Source organism: Pipistrellus hanaki (assembly GCF_964339955.1).
Source record: "Pipistrellus hanaki genome assembly, chromosome: 11".
NCBI classification, from domain to species: domain Eukaryota; kingdom Metazoa; phylum Chordata; class Mammalia; order Chiroptera; family Vespertilionidae; genus Pipistrellus; species Pipistrellus hanaki.
In genome coordinates, this window is record NC_140513.1 from 4,605,529 (window position 1) to 4,621,059 (window position 15,531).

At 59.1% G+C, this 15,531-nt stretch overlaps 1 protein-coding gene across 7 annotated transcripts in view; it reads right to left on the reverse strand.

The window, feature by feature from the left end:
• Window positions 1–3,552: 3,552 nt before the first annotated feature.
• Window positions 3,553–15,531, reverse strand: part of SLC25A25 (solute carrier family 25 member 25) — a 31,854-nt gene continuing 19,875 nt past the window's right edge. For 2 of the 7 annotated variants that reach the window (XM_084899905.1, XM_084899906.1), the window contains exons 2-11: window positions 10,711–10,837; window positions 10,539–10,626; window positions 9,926–9,961; window positions 9,576–9,687; window positions 8,230–8,388; window positions 6,705–6,857; window positions 6,427–6,534; window positions 6,163–6,330; window positions 5,545–5,695; window positions 3,553–5,452 (exon numbers count right to left, since the gene is read on the reverse strand). In XM_084899905.1, the coding sequence (XP_084756031.1) occupies window positions 5,268–5,452; window positions 5,545–5,695; window positions 6,163–6,330; window positions 6,427–6,534; window positions 6,705–6,857; window positions 8,230–8,388; window positions 9,576–9,687; window positions 9,926–9,961; window positions 10,539–10,626; window positions 10,711–10,837 (1,287 nt within the window). In that variant the 3' untranslated portion in view covers window positions 3,553–5,267. Of the gene's footprint in view, window positions 5,453–5,544; window positions 5,696–6,162; window positions 6,331–6,426; window positions 6,535–6,704; window positions 6,858–8,229; window positions 8,389–9,575; window positions 9,688–9,925; window positions 9,962–10,538; window positions 10,627–10,710; window positions 10,838–13,565; window positions 13,825–15,531 lie in introns of those variants that run through there. The other 5 variants (XM_084899907.1, XM_084899908.1, XM_084899909.1 and 2 more) reach the window with 4 other exon arrangements.

The window sequence follows — 15,531 nt, forward strand, 5'->3', positions numbered from 1 at the left end:
CCGGGTCAGGGGCCTCCGTAAGGTGAGGGGGGCCCTTTGGCAGGTGTTGGGAGGCCAGCGCCCCCTCTCCTCAGCCCCACAGCTGCCCTGGGAGACCAGCTCCTCCCCAGCCACAGGGGCTGCGCTGTGGGGACAGCAAACGGCTGAAGTGGCCGTGCCTCTGTGGCCACTGCCTGGTGGAGAGCCAAGAGCAGGAGCCTGGCTCTCTTGCTCTCTCGGGGCCTCGGACAGGCCTCTGGCTCTCGCTCGCCTCAGTTTCCCCATTCTCCGTTCCTCCCTGCCCTACTGCATCCCCCTGCCCTCCCCCCCCCCCATTCTGCACTGCATCACCCCTCCCCCCGCTTCTGCCGGCCCTCCCCGGCCAGCCCTGCCCGCCTCTGAGCCGCTGTGCCTGGGCCTCGCTGCTCTGCTCCAGCTTCCTCGTCCGCCCCGGAGGCCAGGGGGCAAGGTCCACGCCGGCCGCCGGGCCAGCTCGGCTGCCGGTCCTCACCCTTCCCCTACATTCCAGCCCATCGCCGGTGCGACGGGGCAGCCCGGCCCGAGCGGAGGGTGAGAACAGGGCCTCAGAGTCAGCAGAGCTGGTTTGACTCAGCTCAGCTTTTACCCGGCGGGAACCCCACCGAGGAGTCCTTCCCTCCGGCTGTAAGGAAGGCCGGGCCTCTGGCTCCTGAGGAGACTGAGGCTCCGAGCGCGTGAGGTCTGCCCCAGGTCCATGGCCCCGGCGCCAGCAGGGCCTCAGTGCAGGCTGCCCCGGTTCTCTGCAGTCCCCGGCCCGGGACCAGGGCCTCAGGGAAGGTCCCCAGAGGTGGGTCATGGCACCGTCCCAGCCCCTGTGCAGCCCCCTGCCTTCACTCCCAGGCAGCACATGGGTGGATGGACGTGGAATTTCTAGGCGGAATTACCTCCTAGAATAAGGTGGCCAGACGTCCCGCTTTAAACAAAATCGGGACTGTCCCCCCCAAAGCGGGATGTCTGGCCACCTTATCCTAGAGCTGCCCAGGGCTAACCCGGCTGGTGCTCCATAAATGTCATTCCCAGGAATTGGAGGGGACCTTTCACCTCTGGCTTCAGAAGGAGGCTGACGTGGCTCCCCCACCCCCAGCCGCCCCACGGCTGGCCTGCCTTTGGGATGCCAGAGATCTGGAATGCAAGGCATTTCGGTGGAAATGACTGCTTGCCTCTGGAATCTGGGATGGGAGGGTGAGGGGATGGAACTGCTCATTAGGACCAGACTTTTCCACTCGGTCTCCGGTCTCCGACTCTCCAGCAGGCGACTCTCCAGCAGGCGGGGCCAGAGGTCAGACCCACCGAGGCTCCCGGCTCGGCTCCAGGTGCAGCGTTCCTGGTCCTGGCCTTTTCCAGCCCCGAGAGGCGCCTGCCACCCTGACCGTGTGGCCCCGCCTCCCTCTTCAGAGCCAGCGGCCGGACAGAGTCCTGGCATCACCCCTGCCTCTCCCGCCCCCGCGGGCCACTCGGTCACCCAGCCTCACCCCCTGGTGTAAGGTCAGCTGCTGAGCAGCCCTGACCCCGTGGCCATGTCCCGAGTCCCTGGGAGGCCCTGGGAGGGGGCTGAGTCTGCCCACCACACACACCTGGGTGGGTTTCCGTCAGCCAGTCACTAACTAACTGCTCGTTAAGCACCACTGGGCGCCCAGCACCTGCGGGAACAGCGGAGAACAAAGCCAACACCCGCTCCCACGGAGGAAGGAGCTAAGCCGGGAGTGAGAGCCAGCAGCAGTAGCGCTGGTGGTGGACAGCGAGGGAGAAGCTAGAAGGACATGGGGCTGGGTTGGGGGGTGGGGGGACTGGTTACCATTTAAAACATTGTTTTTGAGTATTATTTTTGTTTGTTCTTTTATTTTTATTATTTCTTTTTTAGAGAGGAAGGGAAAGGGAGAGGAACATTGATCAGCTGCCTTCTGCACACCTCCTACTGGGGATGCAGCCAGAAACCCAGGAATGTGACCTGACTGGGAATCAAACTATGCGAACCATGACCTCCTGGTTCATAGGCTCAACCACTGAGCCACACCGGCAGGGCCAAAAGTTTATTTTATTATTGTTTTTTATTGTTTTAAAAATATGGAACGCTTCACGAATTTGCGTCATCCTTGCGCAGGAACCATGCTAATCTTCTCTATATCTTTAATTTTTAGTTTCGGTGCTGCCGAAGGGAAGCGAGCACCAAGAGGTGACCATTGTAAACGAGGCTGAGGGAAGGCTTGGTGAGAAGGTGAGGAGAGACGGAGCGGAGGAGGGATGAGGGAGACGCCTGGAGGAAGGCAGGCGTGGGGGCGCTCAGAGCTTTGACCGTATCAGAGCACCTGCCCAGGTTAGCTCTGAGCTTGAGAACGGAGGGGGCAGGTTGGAGGGGTGGGGCACCAATTAGCCAAATGACTTATGTCTGTGACCCTGACAGCAGCTGAGGCCAATGGCTGTCAGTCTCCTGGGCCTCACAGCTCACCACAGCGCCGGGGCTAAAGCAGGAAGCCCTCCTCACAGTCCGGGCTGCAGTCTGAAGTGGGGGTGTCGGCAGGCCGGGGCCACAGCACGCGATCCTTCTGAGATGCACCTCCGCCCTCTGCCTCTGTGGTCACGTGGTGTTCTCGGTCTCCCTGTCTGTGTGAATTTCCCTCTCTGGAAACCATCATCTGTTTAGGGCCCACCTAGTAAGGTATGACCTCATCTTACCCGGGATACATTTGCAAAACCTTACTTCCAAATAAAGCAGCATTCCGAGGTTCCCAGTGGACACCAATTGGGAAACAGATGCTAAATCAAGGAGGGCAGGACACACTATTCAACCCCATGTGAAGGCTGTGTGCCAGTCCACCCTGGCACACTTCTGTGCCTCCCACAGCCTCTTGCCACCGTCCCCGACCCACGGCCCCAGGAATGCTGGGACCAGAGCGTGGACCGTTACTTAATGAACATTTTATTGAGTACTTGGTGCATCGGGCCGCTCTGAGGGCTGCGGCCTCCTCCTCTCCTGGGGTGACAGGCAGAGCAAATAAAGCGGGGGGGGGGGGGGGGGGGGCTCCCACATCCCAAGCAGGAGGAGGGCAGGAACCAACTGGGGGCTGGGGAGGGGCAGCCAGTGAGGGGGGCCGGTGCCGCTTTACGGAGAGGGACCGCCAGTGGACCTCAGAGCACCCTAAATCCAATGAGCACCCATTGTAAAGGAGGAGCATCAATTTTATGCTGGGCAGGGGGAGTGGATTTGTTTTTTTATTTGTTTAAAAAATATATATTTTATTGATTTTTTACAGAGAGGAAGAGAGAGGGATAGAGAGTTAGAAACATCGAGGAGAGAGAATCATCAATCAGCTGCCTCCTGCACACCCCCTACTGGGGACGTGCCCGCAACCAAGGTATGTGCCCTTGACGGGAATCAAACCTGGGACCCTCCAGTCCGCAGGCTGACGATCTATCCACTGAGCCAAACCGGTTTCCGCTTGTTTTTGTTTTTGCAATGATGAAAAAATTGGGCTCATTTTCTAACACAGAACACCCCCACACCACCCAAGCCCAGATCAGAAAAACCATGCTCGGTCATGGGCTTTCAAACAACTTTATTAGGCTGTTTTAATGACAACTCCCAATTCTTAATTTGCTTTTTCACAAATTCCAGTTAGAACTATGTTTACACATGACAATAATTTTTGCATTGATCTTTGCACCCCATCTACTGTCCGTCGGGCCATTCTGGCAGAATGAAAAGTGCAACTTGAGGCTGCGGTTGACCAGCACTATTGAGCGGAAGCAGCGGGCGGGGGCGGGGCTGCGGGGAGAAGCCCACTTCACAGGCGGTGGGCGCTGGCCGCCCCCTCCTCTAGCCCCGCCCCGGACTCACAGTGATAGGCACCGCTGCCTTGTCACTCAGGAAGGGTGAAACGGACCCTCCTGGTGCGAAAAGGGGATGGACTTCCATCTTTAGCGGAACTGAGGTTTCTCCCGCTCTTCCCACCCCCTGCGAACCCTCAGGTCCTGAGGCGCGGCCCCCACCTGCCAAGGACACCCCTCTGGGCCAGGGCCCCTCTGCTCCTGGCCCGTTCTGTCCTCGGACAGATGTGACCCCATGTGGGCAGTGGCAGGAAGGCCACTTCAACTGTCTCTCCTCACCCCACCTCTTGGGTGTGGGGAGGTACAATCAACCATGAACATAAATATGAATAAAAAATGAACTTGAAAATGACAGGTTATTAATTAAACAAATCTATAAAAATAGTTAGGACATAACTCTGTTCAAATAAATACGAAATAAATAGGCTCCCAGCAGTGACACGTGGCATCAGTGGAATGTGAGGCTGGTCCCGCTTGGCCCCGCTGGGATCGGACGTGACCCCAGGGTGTCAGGAACAGACGTTAATGCAGTCAGCCAAGCTCTCCGCTCGCTCTGTCTTCCCTCTGGAAGCTCAGGACTTCACATTGTCCATTTGTCCTTCAGAACAAAACCCTTTTCTCAAAAACACCTAATGAAGGCCCCAACCCCTTTCCTTCTCAGGGCACGCAGACCCGGGGCAGAAACTGGCCTTCCCGTTACACCACACCCCCTGCCTCATGCCAGAGCAGGCCAGGGAGCTGGATCTGAGCTGGTGCCAGTCCCGACGGAGCCTGGAGCCAGCTCAGGCACAGGAGGCCCCAGCACACAGGGCAGAGGCCCCGGGCTCCGGGCAAGCCATGCGCCTGGGTGCCAGGCAGCCAGCGGCCGGGCTGGGCAGGCCTGCATGCATCGGTGCCCCTCTGCGGTGGGCGCTCTCCCAGGCTCCCCTTTCCCTGCACAGCCTCGCCAGGGCCATGCTGCACGCTGGGAAGTCGGGGGTGAGGTCAGGTGGAAGCACCTTTCCCCGCGGCCTGAGGGGGAGGAGCAGGCGGGCATGGGAGTGAGCTGGTGGCCCTCCTGCCAGATTCAAACAGCAGTGAGGAGGCGGCAAAGTGGGCACAGGGCAGATGCCCAGCAGGCAGAGGGCAGGGGCCCGGGGCCATGGTCTGGCGGGAAGAGATGGAAGAACTAAGCCGCCTCCAAGCCCTGCTGTCTGGCAGACACTACAGGAAAGTCCGGTCTCTCCTGCACATCAGCCCGGGTCCTGCTGGTCAGCAGGACAGACCTGGTGGGTTTGCCAGCTCCCCATCCCCCCGTCCCTGCGCTGCACCCCAGGGTTCACAGCTTGGCTTCCGTCAGCGTAGTGTCGGCACATTCACAGAATGAGATGCTGCACATCCCGGGCCGAGCCCAGGATCAGAGTCCGCGGCGGGCTGCCCTCCCGTCACCGCGACTGCACGCCCAGCGTGATCTTCAGGTTCTCGTACACCACGTAGCTGATGCTCACGGCCGGGATCACCTTCATGAAGTTGGGGGCCAGCCCCCGGTACAGGCCGAAGGCGCCCTCAGTCTGCAGGATCTGCTTGAAGAGGCTGCTCATGGTCACCTGGGGGGCGCCCTCGATGGAGGCTGCAGGGGTGAGAGGTCGTCCGTCAGAGGCCTTTCGCCGGCTCCTCCCTGGATCCCAGCCTGCCCTGGGACTGGCCTCGGACCAGCCTTACCTTGGGCCTGCATCCGGGTCCTGACCAGGGCCAGCGGGTAACTGGCCAGCTGGCCGCAGGTGCTGGACATGGTGCCACAGGCCAGGAGCACAAACACGCCCGGGTCTGCGCTGTTCACCGCGTAGCGCTGCAGCCAGGCGTTCTTGAGGGTCTGCAAGGGGAAGGGCGCGGGGTGAGCCGAAGAGCCAGCGAGCCTGGCCAGAGTGAGGGGGAGGGTGACACGCTACTGGATCCCATCACATGCGTCTGGAGGCCAGTCCCCGACTCGCGTGGCCTGGGCTGGCTGAGCGCCTGGCCCGCCGCCTTTGCTTCCGCTGTCCCCGCAGATCCCTGGGTCAGACAGGAGTGGGGACGAGGCAGGGGCAGCACTGCCTGGCCCAGAGAAGCTGACTTCTGTCGCCCGGAGTGCTGGGGCCCTGGGACCTGCCTGCCAAGCTCTGGGCGGAGCTCGGGCTGCCAGGGGACCCTCGCAGTGAGTCTGGTGGACGAGACACTTTGTGCTGTTCCTGTCCCACCCCCCCCAGCGGCTGCCAGGCCTGGAGACAACAGGCAGGGACGGGTGAGGAGGGGGTTTCTGGATCTTTCCTGCCAGTGCCAGGCCTGAGCCCTGCGCCTCACCTCGTAGACAGCCAGGTCTATGCCCGCGTAGGGGATGATGCCCAGCATGTTGGGGACGTAGCCTTTGTAGAAGGCGGCCATGCCCTCTCTGGCCAGGATCTTCCTGGCGCAGTCCAGCATGCCCGAGTACTGGCCTGTCGTGCGCAGGGCCATCCGGGTCTTCAGAACCTGCAGAAGCGACAGAGCATGAGCACGGCCCACCCCTCAGCCTCATCCCCACCGCCCACCCCACTGCACCTGTCCGCCCCGGACCAGGGCCCTCACCTCCATCGGGTAGATGCTGCTCTGAGCGATGGCGCCTGCCAAGGACCCGGCCACAAGCCGCTCGTGGATCCTTAGAGCCTCCTGGTCACTCCCAACGAGACGCTTGATCTACAACAGGGAGCAAACGAGCTGATACCCCGAGACCAGCACCTCCTCCCGCCCCCTCCTCCCGGGGCCAGTCAGGCTTAGCCGAGACACGGTCGGACCCAGGCCTCTCCTCCCGCCCCACCCGCTGTTCCTCGCCAATGGACAGCGCTGTCTGGGGGCCGGGCCCTCACCTGCTCATAGGCCATGAACTTGATGGCCGATTCGGGGGCGATTTTGATGACGTTGATGCCGTTGCCCCGCCAGAGTGACCGGGCCCCTCCCTCTCGGATCATCTGGGTGAAGCCGCCCACGATGCACATGTTGTTGGTGCGAGAGGCGTGGACCTGAGGAGGAAGGACGGGGGTCAGAGGACTCGGCCTTTCCTCCGCGCCAGCGTCGTGGGGGGCACGAGGGCTCTCTCCCCTCGGGTGCTGAAGACCGACTCGGCATTGCGAGGATCAACGCAGCCATCCGAGGCCCAGCCGGATGTCCCCACGCACCTACTGTGCCAGCACTGAGCTCAGCACCTCCAAGGACCATTTCTTAACATTTAAAAACTGAACTGCCCTGGCCGGGCACCAAAAGGGTGCAGGTTCAATCCCTGGTTGGGGAGCAAAGGGAAGGCAACCCATTGATGTTTCTCACATCGATGTTCTCTTCCGCCTCTCACTCTTCTACTCTCTCTAAGAGCAATAAAAACATCCTTAGGTAAGAATTAAAAAAAAAAAAAAAAAAGATCGAGCTTGAGCTTTTTATTATGGAAAAATTTCAAAAATGTACAGCAGTACAGAGAATTATATAATGAGCTCCATGAACCGTGACCAGCTTCCACACGCATGAAAACACAGCCATGTTCCCCACACTGCCCCACCGCTGGGCTGCTCTAAGGCACCCGGCAGGACTGTGTCATTGCAGCCGAGTGAAATGCTTCCCATGTCGAAGCGCCCCCGGGTTCTGAAGGATTCGCCTGGGAAGGCAGTGTGTCCCAGGCTCCTCGGCTCAGAGCAATGCAGTCCTGGCCAGGGACTTGCCCGAGGGCACACGGCTCTAGGCCCAGATGGGGTCAGATCCAGGCCTGGAGCTTCTCCCGGAACCACTCCACTTCCCTGCTTCAGCACGAGGAGGAGGGGCCACAGGATTCATCCACGCAGGCAGGCCCGGAGGGCTGAGGGGGAGGGAGAGGATGACGCCTGTTCTGAGCAGGCAGGTGCCAGAACAAACAAGGGACAGGAAGCGACTGGCCGCTGCTCCGAAGACGCTAAAGTCCAACCGCGGTGCCTGTGAGCTGGTGGAACCCTGCCCCTGACGCTGGTCTAGCTTATCTCCGTGCCCTGGGCATGGAGTCAGGGCTCTGGCCATGACGATGGCGGCCAGGCCAGGTGACCACCTGCTCACACCGTCCCCATGTGACACCTCCCCAGAAGTGCTGCAGACAGGCTCCTGCCACACCCATCCTCACCAGCTTTACAGTGCGCATTATGGCCCTGTAATGTGACCTGGCTAAGGGCCTCAGATAAAATTAGATCCGCTACGTGCACTGCCCAGGCCTGGATCTAATGTTGCCCTTGTCTGAGTAAAAATTCCAATCTAATTTATTGGGACAGAAAAAATATGGGTGCAAAGCAGGGCCCCAGACCAGGGAGAGGAGGGAGGACCAACCCACCAGAGCAGCCCAGGGGCGGCAACCAGCGGTCCGGGGCCCATGTGCCTGCGTACCTGCATGAGCACCTTGAGCCTGTCCAGGGGGGCCGTGCAGGTTCTGGATACGGCCCCGGCCCCGCCTCCGGCCACGAGGTGTCGCCACCACATCCCCGTCTGCCTCTCCTCCACCGTGAACTCGTCGGGAACGGTCAGATTCTCACCCACATCGAAGATCTGCAGGGAGGATCAACGAAGGTCAACAAGCAGGCCCCATGCTGTGGCCAAGCTGCCGGTGGCCGGCAGGTCCATAACCGCCATCGTGCGGAAGGGGCCACCAGGCGGGGAGATTGCCAAGGACTCTGGGTAGGAAGCTGATGCCCAGCCTGTCCCTCCGCCTCCATGTGAAGGCGGCAGAGCTCTGTCCCTGTCTGTGGCCTTCGGGAGGCCCAGGTGGGCAATGTGAGAGCCCGGCTGGAGGGAAGCAGCTACAGACCCGCAGGCAGCCTCTCAGCGGCCGCCAGGGAGCTCCGCAGAAGCGCTCACACAGGCATTTGAGCGAGGGTCGCCAGGCTGGCTGTGCTGACCCCATAAACCAAGGGTGAAAATCCTCCTGCAACCTGATGCGTCATCAGATTGCGCTGGCAGAACATTATTAAGGCGTCAGCAAACACTGGGGGTGCAGTGCCTGCGCGTCACCCTCTCTGCTGGGTGGCATCCTGGCTGGCCAGACAGAGCCAGCTCCCCTCAGACCTGGGCTGCAGGCCAGACCACAGGTCAGTCCACATAACTTCACCCAACAAGGGTGCCAGGTGCCCCAGGGTGAGGCCTGGGCTGGCACCGCAGGAGACTGACCAGGAGGAGCTGACGGCCTGGGTGAATCGCACTAACATCGAGGGGGTGCTTAGCAGGGACCAGCAGAGAGGGCGCATGCCCCAGGAAGGCCCGAGGGCAGGGCGTCAGTGTGGCCACTACCAGTGCGGGTGCGGGTCTGTATGCTCAACCACAGCTCTGACGAGATGGAAGAGCAATGTGCGATGGTGGGAGAAACAGCCCACAAAATGGGGCCGTGGGGGGAGAAACCAACTGCTGGGCCATTTGTCCCTGCAGAGAGCCCGCCCGGAAGGCGCCCACTGGCTGTGGGAGAGCAGAACCATCAGGGGAGGTGTGTGAAGTGGGACAGGCGGGCACTGCTGGCAAAGGAACCCTGTGCTGGGGAATGGCCAGGCCATCAGGAGGCAGGCGTGTGGGAAACGGAGGAGGCAGGTGGGGGCTCTGTGGGCTGGCAGAGGAGTGGACAGTCACGCTGCTGAAGGGGAGGCGAGCGAGACTCCCACCCCACCCCCACCCCCACCCCCACCCCGGATGGGGCCCGAGGCCGGGCACAGGGACCCGGGGACCTCCAGGCTGCGGGCGGGGCTCACCGTGGAATGCTTCCAGTACAGGATGATCTCGGGGATGTTCTCCACGGGGTGCAGGAGGTGGTAGTCTCTCCACTCGTTCCAGTCGATGGTCATCGTGCCGTCCTTGTCCATGCTGCAGGAGGAGCGCACGGTTACCCAGCGTCAACACAGGCCCCGCGTCAGCCGCACATCCCTCTTCCAGGCGAGCCACAGGCCGGCGCCTGGCCGCCGAGGACACCACGGAGGGCGCCTCTGCCCCGAGGAGAGGCAAGGTGCCCCCACACTTCACATGGCACAGAAACGGGCTACAACGACCCACCGGAACCCCAGAGATCGGGCACAGAGGCTTAGAGGGAGATACAGATACTTACTAGGTGACAGGGCCCCAGAAATGGCCCGTTCGAATTCTGACAGACAGACAAAGGAGGACGCAGAGGAGAGAGGAGAAACAAGACAGTAAGTGCTCTGAGCAGATGTCACCGAGGCAGACACACAGCACAGCAGCCGGGGAGCGGGTGCGGGGAGGGGGAGAGGCCCAGCCCTCCTAGGGCTCTTCTGTGCGGCTTCCCAGCCAGCAGCAGCTCTGATCCCCCAGGACCACGGCTCCCCTGCCCCCCATCTTTCAGGCAGCACATCTGCTGGTGGCGTTTAGCCCACCTTACGTGGAGGGAGGGCTGCCACGTGAGCCCCTCCCCTCCCCACAGGCAGAGAGGGGTGCTCCCTGCTCGCCTTTCACCTACTGGACCCCCCTCCCCCACTAGTCTTTTTCTTCGGGGTCACTGAACAAGCTCACTTCGAGGTGATTAGGGATTCTTCAAGCGAGAGCAGACCTGCAAGCTGGTTACTCATTCACCCGTTCACACTCCCAGAAGCCAAAGTTCAGAGGACAGCGTCAGCAGTGAGTGCCGCCAGAGTCAGCCCGGAGCGTCCCTTCGTCATGCTGAGTGTGAATGGGCCAAGGACAGAGACCGGCCAGGCACTCACCTCTTGAGGATTTTCTCCGCCTGCTGCTCGGATATCTTGACCCCCAGGTCCCGCAGGGACTGCACGATCTCCTGAGAGTCGATCCGCCCTGCAACAACAGAGGCCGTGAGCGGGGGCCCGGCCCACGGAGAGCCCAGGGCGGCCGGCCACCGGCTCCGGAGGCAGCGCTCACCATCATTCTTTTTGTCCAGACTCTTGAACACCAGCCTCAGCTTCTTCTCGTGATCTTGGAGATAATGGACGAACTCTTCAAAGTCTAGCTGCCCATCAAGGTCTTTGTCGCCAGCTTGCACAATTTTCTAGGAAACAAAAGTAAGGCTTGTCCTTTAGCTCAGGCACCGGCTTGTCCCTCGTGACGCCCTGTCCCAGGAAACAACTGCACTAACCCATGAACTAACCCAAGAGGCTTCCCAGGACCCAAGAATCCACTTTGCAACGAGAAAAAGGTACCCCCCACACACACACACACACCATGAGGAGCCTCAGGCAGAGGCTGGCAGCCGCAGGCTTGGTGAGTTCTCATTCCAAGTGTCTTTTTTTTTTTTAAATAATATATTTTTATTGATTTTTTACAGAGAGAAAGAGAGAGGGATAGAGAATTAGAAACATCAATGAGAGAGTCATCGATCAGCTGCCTCTTGCACACCCCCCACCGGGGATGTGCCCGCAACCACAGCACATGCCCTTGCCCGGAATCGAACCGGGGACCCCTCAGTCCGCAGGCCGACGCTCTATCCACTGAGCCAAACCGGTCCCGGCTCATTCCAAGTGTCTTAAAGACCAACTTGCTGTACCGCCAGGTCAGCTGCTTGGCTCCCTGCAGCGCGTCCCCTGGCGCCAGGCCTCAGCCACATGCTCTGTGCCCAACTGTGTGGGTATCCCTGGAGCTCCAGATTGCACCAGAACTCCGCAGCTTGCTTTTTTTTTTTTTTTTTTTTTTAAATATATTTTATTGATTTTTTACAGAGAGGAAGGGAGAGAGATAGAGAGCTAGAAACATCGATGAGAGAGAAACACTGACCAGCTGCCTCCTGCACACCCCCCACCGGGGATGTGCCCGCAACCAATGTACATGCCCTTGATCGGAATCGAACCCGGGACCTTTCAGTCCGCAGACCGATGCTCTACCACTGAGCCAAACCGGCTTCGGTCACAGCTTGCTCTTTTCATCCCCACAGTGGCATGTGGCCCAGGAACAAGTGAGGGGCCAGGGAGAAGGTAAGAGGCAGAGCTGGCCCCTGCCAACACCTACTTGACACAAATACAGCCAAGAGAATTCTGGAGGCTGGAGAAGCAGCAGAGCCCCAGGGAACTATTTTGGGGATCTGCTTGATGCCACGGCCAGTGTCTGATCTCAGGGGAAACTGATGACATAACCAGGCCCAGCTCCTTCAACCAGGTACAGAACAAGAGCGCTACTTAGCTTCGTGACCCAAGAGGCTGGAAGAGACCCTGAGGTTCTGAGCCAGGGGTCCTGCTAAAAGCACCACCTCTAGTAACCTGCTGGCTCCTCACACACAGCTCTAGGAAGGAGATACTATCATGGCTCCATTTTACAGAGATGGAAAGAGAAGCTCAGAGAGGGTAAGTCATTTATCCTAGGTCACACAGCCAGGGAAGTGGTGGGCAGCAGTCAAGTCAGGTTGGTTGGACTCCAAGGCCACCTCCCTAGAGATCCTGCTGCCACCCTGGAGGTTAATCTCAAGAAGGTGGAGCACATGTGAGTCACTCCAACCCAGCAACACCCAAACTAGGAACAAAAATCTCCCAGGGAAAATGGTTACGTCTTCCTGTATTGCCCAATGCTCTCAGTGCAAGCATGTCAAACTCTCGACCCACAGGCCGCATGCCTCACTTAATTGGCCCGTGTTAGCCTTTGAGTTTGACATGCTTGTCTTCACTATCCACAAACCAATATGGGTTCCCAAGTCTTCTGACCCATGGGTTTGGAAGCTGACAGATCACTGGCTAGCTGGCACTCTCCAAGGATTACAATCCGTCTCTGAAATCACCTGACAGCTCTCTGTGATTGCTCAGCCACCAAGGGTGCTAGCAGGGGGCCTGGGCAGATCCCAGGTCACCTAACAAGATCCCAAGAACAGTGCAGCGGGTGTGGCTGAAATGTGAAACCAATGCTGGTATTTTATCTCCGATCTGAAGTTATGCTAACTTCCTGTAGACTTCTGTGCTCTCGGCCAAGAATTACGTATAGGACTGTCACTGTAGATTTATGGCAAGAGCGGAAATAGAATCTACATAACCTACATGCCATTTAGGGAGGTGAATGGGAGGCGTGAAGCTCGCTGGTATCTGGCTGCTCTGCCACCACAGCAAACCATGTGCCTTATGGGGGTGGGTGCCCTGTGAGACAGGTGTGCCCAGCACAGCTGATTTCAAAATCATCTCCCACCTCAGAACCACCGGGCCTACTTTCTGCCTCCTTCCCCACCCGCTGCACACCATCCGACCTCCTCTGCCATCCTGAGCGCCGGGGGACAGCGTGGGACAGGATTAACAGGGAAGCTGGGGTACCTCTTTAGGAAGCGAGCAATCTCCACAGGGGGAGCTGCTCCCCTCTATAAAACGGTGATGGTTTCTGCTGCTTCCTGCTCCGAAGGGACATCTGGCAGGCTTCCCTCCCCTCACAGCCTGAGCTCCAGCCCGGGTCTCCACTGAGGAGCCTCTGCCTCCCCTCCTGTCCTCCCGGCCCTTCCCTCCAGCTCAGAGAAACCGCCCGCAGCGGCTGGCCTGCACCTCCCTTCTCAGAGCCCCCTTCCACCTCTCAGCAAGAAAATTCCTTGGCATTCCTCCCGCAGCGCCTTCCCGGGAAGTCAAGCCTTCCACGGAAGTCACGTGAGAGCTAGTCATTCCTGTGAAGTGGCCTGGCTGTCCCCGCGTGACAACCGGGGGGAAACTCGCCCGTTTCACGGGTGTCACCACTGCCAGCCCTCCTCCACCCGCTCAGCCCACACTGCTGAAATGCCCGCCGCCTCTCCCGGCCTGGCCTGGCCCTGACCCCGTACACACCTGCTTCCACTGGCGGAAGGTGGAGAACTCCTGGGACGGGATAAAGACACTGAGCTTGAAGATGGACTTGAGCTCAGAGGGAAGCCCCTTGGACTCGAAGTACTGGAACTCGGCCTGGGCCTCCCCGATGACCGGCACATACAGGCACAGGCAGAGCATGCTGACGGGAGGGAGCCGGGCTCAGCTGCCACCGCGGAGCAGTCCTGGGCGGGAGCGGAGAATGCCGCCGGCCCGCGAGCGCGGCCAGATAAGCCGGCGCGGCTGTCATTGGCCGCCCAAGCCCCGCCCTCTGACTTCATTGGCAAAAGCCCGCCCACTGAGCCCTGCCAGCAGCCAATCAGCACAGAGCCCGGATTGCACAAGAGGCGGCGGAAAGATCAGGACTGACGTCACCCGCGCACCCAGTTAACTCTTCCAAGACAGACGGAGTCCAAACAGACCTTCACCCTCAGGCTGCTGACCCTCCAAAGGAGCAAACAGCCGCCGGCCTGTTTGTTCACAAGGTCCCCAAACACGTCACACAGTGCATCTGTCAATCATTCCCAACAGAGAAAGAAGCGGACAGGGATTAAATCAATGCTCGCTGACGGCGGGCCAGGGTGGCTGTGAGGAAAAGTGGGGCGAGGGGTGGCTGAGGCCCCAGCCATCCGTGAAGCGGCCATACCCTGGGCCCATTCACCCGCAGGGGAGCTGAGCCCAGGATGCAGGCTGCCTTGGCCAAAGGGCGATCTGGGCACAGCTCTGGCCCACTTCGGGGACCTTTCCCAGGCCACTCCGCCATGTGAGCACCTCAGAGGCCCCCCCCCCCCCCCCCAATGCGGGCTTCCCCAGGGGGACCCGCAGCACTGCGGCGCTGACATGCTGGAAGAGGACACTCCAGACTACAAGTTCGATGTGCTAAGGGACTCCCCAGCAACGTCCATGTGGGGTCAGCCGGGGCTCAGTGAGACCCACAGAGGTGGTCCTCAGAACCCAGCTTCACGCCGAACACGGGACACGCTATGTCACTGCAGCTTTCTCACTGAGAACTGTGCTGTTCAGCATGGACGTTGCTAAACTTTAAATTAATTGAAATGAAATGAAAAATCCAGTTTCCTGGTGGCATAGCCACAGCTCAAGTATTCCACAGCTGCATGCGCTCAACTCAGCATGTCCACCAGCACAGAAAGCTCTGCTGGGTAACGCTGCTCTAGAATGCCCCTGGGGGTGAGGATGAGAGGAAAATCTCAGGTCCTGGAAAGTCCAGATTTTATTTTTATTTCAGGATGATCCTGTTCAGGCCAGCCTGCAATCGCCAGCTCCCTGCTTCCCCACAGTCAGGGATTCGTGATGCGGAGGAAGAGTGCACGTCACAGCGATGAAAAGAAAGCCGGTCTCTGTTCCTGCTCCATGTGCCACTTCCTAATATAGCCCGAATCAAAAAACGGAGGGCTGTTATTTGGAGATCAACTAAAGTGAAAGGAATTTCTTAACTTGCTAATGAGCTTTTTGTGAGGAACTTGGAAATCGGGTTTTAAAATAAGGTGTTGAAGCTTACATAGTATTTTATTAACCGATTTCATTTTATTAACTCACATGACATTTCTGCCTTTCTAAGAGAGATCTGATGACGGTCTTGGGCTCCCATTCATTCAGAGGCAGCTCAGGGCTATCCAGATTCCCACTCAGATCCCATGACACTCAGCTGTCTCTGCAGCTGTCCAATCCAGAACGTCCTGCTTTGAGGTTATTTTTATCTCACTGTTGGGATCCTTAAAGGCAGGAGGCTATTGTTTCACACACTTGTGCCTCCCGGTGGGAAGGAGCCCTTGCCCTGACCCTGGAAGGTGCTGGATAAAAGCAGTTCCTGAATGAATGAATGGGGCCTGGCAGGCCTCTAAGACCTCACTCTCATCCACCTCAACAAAATAATGCATTCTTATTTTTATGTTAAAGGAGGTTCACATCTATAATAACAAAAACGTAA